Raw genomic sequence first — 7,500 nt, 5'->3', positions numbered from 1 at the left:
CAAAAAGATCTGAGCGGAGGCTTCATTTTGTTTATTCCCAATTGAATCGTTGTTCAATCCACTGTACCGTTAAAGATGGCGGCTGGTAGATTTACCCATAATTCTTAGCGTACGAAAATCCTTAAAGCGTTCATAAAAACGCACAGAAAAGTTCTAAAAACTTCAAACCTACCATACACAATGTTGTTACTACAGGGACGAATATCACAACAACAACGAAATATGGCTTTCTATGTGCCTCTTGGCTGTGTTAGGTTCGCAAGGTGTTGTGGTAAAATGTACAGCCATACGGTGGATTGCATGGCGATGAGACCAAAGACAAGTTGTGTCAGCATACATGATGTACCAACCGTGAGCCTGAACTAAACCGCCTCGCCTTTTGATGAAATATTTGCAATGATGGTGAATCATGCCTTAGAACGCCAGCTGCACGCTCAAGCTGAACCCTGGGTATAAATTGGTACAAAAGAAGTTACTCAAAATACCATGATAGAAATGAGCGTTATCACTGAACACCAATAATATTTCGCAGTATGAGGATGGCACCTACCACTGCTCCTTTTTGTTAACTGGGTTTAACAGACTCTCCTCCAAAATGGCGGCCGAAAACTAAAAAAAGTTGAAATTAAAAACGTATACCAGCACTAGAAAGAGCACTTTTACTTTAGTAACCATGCAAAGTTACAGCATATCAGGTGTAATGTCAGCTGAGAAAATGTAAGTTGGAAAGTGGGGGTATGACGTATACCCCCAGTCATACAAACGTCTATAAATTTGTCAAATTTCATCTTACATTTCCTGAGCTGATATAACACCTAATATGCTGAAACTTTGCAAGGTTACTAAAGTAAAGGTGTTCTTTCCAGTGCTGGTATCAGTTTTTCATTCAGTTCAATTTTAACTCATTCAAATCTGTTGCCTGCCGCCATTTTGGAGAAGGGTCTATGCCATTTCACTGAATCACGAATCTCAATGGTGTGTTTTCGTTTTGCAGCCTTATACCCCTGGGCAGAGCCCTGAAGTGTTCAAATGGAAGCCACATACACTCAACTCAGTGGACTTTATATTGAACATTAGGACAGTAAAGCAGGAGGGGTAAATGATAACTGGGCGTCTTAGCACGCAAAGCTAATCTTGTTTTCACAACTGACCGTTACGTGAGAACCCAAAGTTAACATTCTAGTCAATGAAAACAAACGTAAATAACAGTAGACCTTTACCTTTCAAAAGCTCTATTTTCACTGGACCCTTATAATCTGCAGCTGCATTGTCTGTTGGGGTTGGTAGCATTGTTCTGTTGCCCTCTCGACCACTTATGTAATATGTAAGATGTTGCAAACGGAGCAGGTCGCCCCGTAAACAGCGCAATGAACCAATCAGAACTCGAAGCAAATACGTGTAACCGGCGTCAAGCGCGGGAAAACGCGTGCGAGCGAGGCACGATTGGTTTTGGTTTTGCTTCTCATTGGTTGAAAAAGTGGCGCGAATTTTGCAAAACAATCACAGAGCGTAGTAATGCAAAACCAAAGCAAACGCGAATTGCTTTCGGCATTGAGATCGAAACCTCCCTATATATGTGCATACTTTTTACTTGAATTACTGTCGTGGTTTTCACTAGAGGACTCTTGCGGCGTGCTTACACCCTTGTGCTTGTTCTCTTACATTGGTAGTGAACTGAAAACCAGGCTTAGACATTATTTACGTTGCTTTAAGAGGAAGTACCATGAGGATTTTGGTATCTCAGCTGCCAAACAATTCTAGAATGACATGAGGAAAGAAATCAACTCAATTCTTGAAAGGAACAACTCGTGATCTGTTCAAGCGCATTTTGGAAACAAAAATGCGAGAACTTGAAAAACATTAGCCTAACATTTTTCAAGTTTCAATCCATACCGGCCTACTCTGTCTCTGACCAGAGGCACTAATCGACAGTTTTATTGCACTGGGGTGATAATTTATGACAAACTTGACAATTATTTCTCTGTTTCTGCTGACAGACAAACATTTTGGGGGTTTGAAATGACAGCAAATTTGCGTGATACTTCCCCTTTAAGGTCCGTATTCGCCAAACAGCGCGTGAATTTCCGTCTTGAGAAAAGTGACAACCACGCGCGAAACGAACATATTGATATCCCGGATGTCTACAAAACCCTCATGTAAACACGTGCGGCTGCCGTTCTTTGCGTTTTGCTGGCGTAGCACGCGCAGAACTGTGAACCGTTACAAAGCCGTGATTCAGTTGGCTTTTAAAAATAACCGATGAAATCCGAAGTTGTTTGGCCGAAACGTCTTTGATGCTTAAAATAACGTTGTTTCTAACGTTAACAATAGTCAGTGCCAAACAAAACATTTTTAGTTCTGATGTCTATCCCTAACTGCAATTTTAGTATTTTTAGTTTAAAAAGTGTCACAGGTTTAACCATTGGTTTCTGTGTTTTTTTCATGTACAGCTGTATGCCTGAATTGCAAGGCTCACTTATGGTTGGCGGCTTAAACCACCCTTTTGCTTTTACCAAGGTTTGATAATTTGGTACTAGAATGAATATCTTATGATGTTTACACAACAGAAATCTTATTTTAAATTGGAAAGGATAAAAGAAGTTTTAAAAACATCAAATTAATGTACGCCTCGAACCCGGGTCATTTGCTTCATATCTCCTATCCATATCGACTTAGCCTGCGAACGCAGACGTATTTCCGGCTGTCGCTTCTCTCCGCCGAAGACCAGCGAAGGCTAGCTGACGAAAATGGTAATTTTTGCCGACTTATTTTTGAGAGTTAGCCATGACAATAGATGACAGCTAACCGTTTTTAAAGCAGTGCTTAGGCCTGAATAGTATAGATCAGTGCTGAACCCCCAAAACGGATGTTCCCTGCTCAAATGTACCTCTATTCTCTCAGTGCTCTGCCTAACAAAATGGTTCTGTTCTCGTCTACGTCGGGGCTATCATGATTAACAATACTAGATTTTGTAAACACCATAAGGTGTCTGTCCTTGTTTTGGAGTGTTCATTCTATAGCTAGGAACAACGATTTTGTTTTTTGTTCTTTACTTCAACTTGTCTTGAGATTAGGACCTCGTGCAGCTTGATCAAACAGTACCACAGGTTACCACGGAGTACCACAGGTATTCCAGCCTAAATTTTTTCTGGGTACGTGACAGACATTTGTAGTCGCATGTTCTTAGTTAACCCTTTCACATCTATGTTGTACATAACCTCATGCATTTGTTCTGACAGCTCTCCTTTCCTGTTTGTAACTCCTGGTTTTTTCCAGGTAACAAAAGAATTGAAGAATTTAAACAAGAAGATTGTTGAATGTACGTGGGATGACGAAAAGAATCAGTGGAAGTTTCTCAGAGTTAGAGAGGACAAGAGTTTTCCTAACGGCTATGAGACAGCAATGAGTAAGTCTACTTTGTCTTTTAAGTTGAAATATTTCGGGATATTTACGTTTTGGGGTTAAAATGGGCCCTTTGTAGCTAACGGTCACATGGTACAAAATCCACCATGCTGGAGAGTAAGCACCCAAAACAAAAAAAAATAAATAAAAGTTTGACTGGATGATGTCGCTTTGTTTTGGATGTCCTAGTACATCAGTACACAGTGCATGCTAGTACATGGAGATGTCAGTCGAGATGAATGACAGTGCCTCTTTCTCGTTGTTTGTCTCATTCAGGTGTGTGTAAAAGCATTCAACGGCCCGTTAAAAAGGAATGGCTTCTGGAAGTCATAGAGAAATACCGCTACCAAGAAAAGCGACACAGGGACACCAATCCCGCGTCCACGAGTCACGCTGTGTAAATATAAATACGTTTGACAACAGGTCGCTGGAATTCTTCGAACAACTGTAAATGCCGTATTGAAATTTGACAAAGCCCTTTAGCGATTGTACGCTTGCTTTAAAGTTTGACTGGATGATGTCGCTTTGTTTTGGATGTCCTAGTACATCAGTACACAGTACATGCTAGTACTTGAAGATGTTAGTCGAGATGAATAACAGTGCCTCTTTCTCGTTGTTTGTCTCACTCAGGTGTGCGGGAAAGCATTCAACAGCCCGTTAAAAAGGAATGGCTTCTCGAATTCATTGAGAAATACCGCTACCAAGAAAAGCGACACAGGGACACCAATCCCGCGTCCACGAGTCACGCTGTTTAAATGTAAATACTTTTGACAAAAGGTCGCTGGAATTCTTTGAACAACTGTAAATGCTGTATTGGAGAACAAGAGATATAGAAAATTGACAAAGCCCTTAAGCGATTGTACGCTTGCTGTGCGTTTGCTTCTACATTGAAACGTTTAAAGTATACGGGAGTCTGGTTCTTAATGCCTTATCCTGCTGACAATAACCGACCGTTCCCGAAGGTCTCCTCGTGGTAAGTCGAGTGCAGCCGAGGCCTTTACGAAGCTGGTAGTATTTTCGTGGCAAACCGATCGCATTCGATTGGACTCACCAAACACATGTTTCTTGGTGATCTCAGAGACCGAACCCAGCCGACTGAGTGTACCGAAGATTTGGTGTGTTCGTGAAAAACCGACAACGCCGAAGTTGACAACGACTTCGTAGGACATCGAACACAGCCGTCGTTGCTTACTGGTCAGAAGATGTTAGTGTCTTCGTGTGTAACAAATGCAACTCATCGAAAATTGTGAAGTTTTCGTGAGAAACAACTTAAACGGCTGGGATTCCCGAAGATAGTGGCAAGCGACGAAATGGTAGCCGTCTGGTTTTACCGGACATCATGGTGACTTGGTCATTTCTGAAGGCGACTTCGTCTTCATCAAATGCCGAATTCAACCGACTTAGCGAACCTAAGACGAGAATATCTTTGTAAGATCCCGAGCGTAGCCGGCTATTTTACCGAACGTCATCATGTTGACTTGGTTTTCTGAAGGTGACTGTGTCTTCATCGAATGCCGAATTCACCCGACTTGGCGTAGCGAAGGTGACGTTGTCTTCGTTGGATACCGAGTGCAACCACTGGGTTTACCGAAGATGATAGTGTCGAGAGCAGCCGATTGTTGAGTATTTTATCCGTGAACACAAGCGCAGCAGATATGAAGCTATAAACCACAATGCTTCATGTGGAAACTCTCTTTTACCATTTACATAACATACCGTTGACATTAACTAACATGGAACCATGTAATTAGTGTAAAAAATACTGCCGAAAAAAGGGGATTGTTTTGCTTTACATGTACAAAGTCAGCTCATTTAAAATTTCAAACGTTTGTATGTAATAGTTAAGGCTTGAGTAGCTCTTGGCAGAGAAAAAAAGCCTAATCAGAATTTCAGGATAACTTAAAATTCCGCTTAGGTAGAAGCCCCGGGCGTACATTCCTTCAAGAACTTTTTCGGGTTTATTTCCGGGGATGTCTTATATGGTCGCGGGGAATTTCAAAATTGTTTGGGATTAACTAAAAATAGCTTGTAACAATAAGCTTCCCCCTCCCCCCACCCCGTGAACTTATATCGGGGAGATTTGGGGATGGGGTGAGGTGGGAGGGGGTTAAGGTAGCCCCGCGTAAACTATTGCCAAACGTTTTTCTCTTGTCAGAAGTATATAAGATGAACTTTTTATTTAGTCCTTGTTATTGTTTTTTCAGTATAAAAGGCAGCTCTTATTCTTGGGTCAATAAACCTAAAGTTCACCATAATGTTAATGGCTTTGTATATTCCCCAGTATGGTAGTAATGTAAATTCGTTCAAAATAGAATTGGAATTTGGAAATGTTGGTTTTTGAGGAGAGCAACCGGTGTACCCAGAGAAAAAACCTCTCGGAGCAAGAACGAGAACCTAGTGCTCTCACCACCGTGCCATCCCTGTTCCCTATTAAAATATAACAGGCCAGGAGCCCATTATAATGGGCTCCTGAACAGGCTAAAACTTGCCAGTTGGCAGGAGTCAGAACAGATGTACAGGCAAGGAAGGAGTTGGTCAGAGAGGGACTTCATTCTCGTCCCCAGAACTCCCTGGTCCTTATAGCCGCCGTAGGCTGGGCACGAGAATGAGAAGGACCTAGTGCCCAGACCACTCGCCACGCAGCCTCCGAGTGCTACCTCACTCTTAGATAGGCTCGATTCTAAGACGGTGCGAGGTCGAGAGTGAGCGACCACGGCTTGTTTGAAAATCGTGCTACTGCAACGAGTTCCCCGTGTGAACGCTCAAGTGGCTTGACCCTGAAACTTGCAAACAGTGGCTTGGCAGTCCTCCCTTGTAAATACCCAAGAGAAAATGATCAATTATCGTCCTCGTTTTTATTTTAGGGCCAAGGCCTTCCCTTTTCGCTCGTTTCTGCCAACCTCGTTCCCAGGGCTTTTCCAGGCCTTGGGAACGAGGTTGTTTTTCGCCACCAAGCGCTCACTTCGACACAAGTATGAAGCGCTTGTTTCCTGTGAATATGTGGGTGTATTATTACATACAATGCAACACTGCCCAAATATGGTACTAATGGTACACTCAATATTCGCCGTCTGTAGTCAACAGATATGCTGCGATATACGTAATTTTGTGTGTCGGGGAGAAAAGTGGCAATGGAGTCCCAGAGGATGTCTGGCAAATTAAAGTCACCCGAAATTACTATATTGTCGGAATGGTCACAAACTTCATGCAGAAAAATATGGAATACATCCATCCAACTTGGGTCTTCATTGGGTGACCTATAGCAAAAACAGAATAAAATTATTTGACCAGTAAGCGTAGGAATTTCGGTAAAATTGATCTCAAGCTGTTGCAGCTCGGCTTCCGATTCAGGTTTAAATTCTTTGACAGCTTTGAAGGAGGCTGTTTTGATTGCGATAAGAACTCCACCACCACCTCGATCAGACCGATCTCTCCTAAATATTGTACAGCCAGAATGCAATATTTCAGAGTTGCTGATATTTTGGTTCAACCATGTCTCATTGACGCATATAATGTTTGTATGTCGTGGTGAATAAATAAATAAATAAATAAATAAATAAATAAATAAATAAATAAATAAATATAAATAAATAACGTCAGAGTTTCCGGCGTACACCAGGTCCTGGAAGCGATGGAGGTTACACACGGATTGCCAGTTTACTGTATTGTGCTGTCTTTGTGATAGCTTTTTTAGCTTCTGGCATTGATCGCGAGGCAATTAATCTTACCAGCAGTCGAAGCAGAAACCGGTCAGATGTTAGGATTGATGTCACCAGACATCAAGAGGTGAAAGGCAGCGTCTGAGATGTTGTAGTAACAAACGTGGCACATTTTCATTACATGGCAGAGTAATAAGTGTTGACTTAATAGCCAAAAACAGAAAACTAGTTACGGTTTTCACAGAGCTCATCAAGTGACGACCTGATTCCCTTAACATTGTCAACAATCCATCGAAGGAACAATCGTTTTCGGGAAAACGGCAATAAAAATTGTAAGAATGAAATTAGATAAAAGGAGTCCAAGACTAGCGGTACCTCCAAGACTACAGGTCGTTTGACCACGAGTCATCCTTCTGTCATTGTATCGTTTTAGCTCATG

The 7,500-nt window shown here is 41.9% G+C and overlaps 2 protein-coding genes across 2 annotated transcripts in view; both read left to right on the top strand.

Moving 5' to 3' along the window:
- The window catches only part of LOC146454327 (mRNA-capping enzyme-like), a 22,107-nt gene extending 18,221 nt beyond the window's left edge, over positions 1-3,886 (top strand). The window contains exons 8-11 of the mRNA XM_085095512.1: positions 995-1,095; positions 2,451-2,517; positions 3,277-3,406; positions 3,679-3,886. Of these exons, the coding sequence (XP_084951638.1) occupies positions 995-1,095; positions 2,451-2,517; positions 3,277-3,406; positions 3,679-3,803 (423 nt within the window). The 3' untranslated portion in view covers positions 3,804-3,886. The remainder of the gene's footprint in view (positions 1-994; positions 1,096-2,450; positions 2,518-3,276; positions 3,407-3,678) is intronic.
- LOC146454326 (mRNA-capping enzyme-like) overlaps positions 1-5,657 on the top strand; it is a 55,814-nt gene extending 50,157 nt beyond the window's left edge. The window contains exon 19 of the mRNA XM_085095544.1: positions 4,365-5,657. The gene's annotated coding sequence lies outside the window, so the exon portion shown is untranslated. The remainder of the gene's footprint in view (positions 1-4,364) is intronic.
- Positions 5,658-7,500: the final 1,843 nt, after the last annotated feature.

Source organism: Pavona decussata, unplaced genomic scaffold, assembly GCF_977016875.1.
Source record: "Pavona decussata unplaced genomic scaffold, jaPavDecu1.1 SCAFFOLD_302, whole genome shotgun sequence".
Lineage (NCBI taxonomy): Eukaryota > Metazoa > Cnidaria > Anthozoa > Scleractinia > Agariciidae > Pavona > Pavona decussata.
This window is presented reverse-complemented; position numbering and strand designations above follow the sequence as displayed.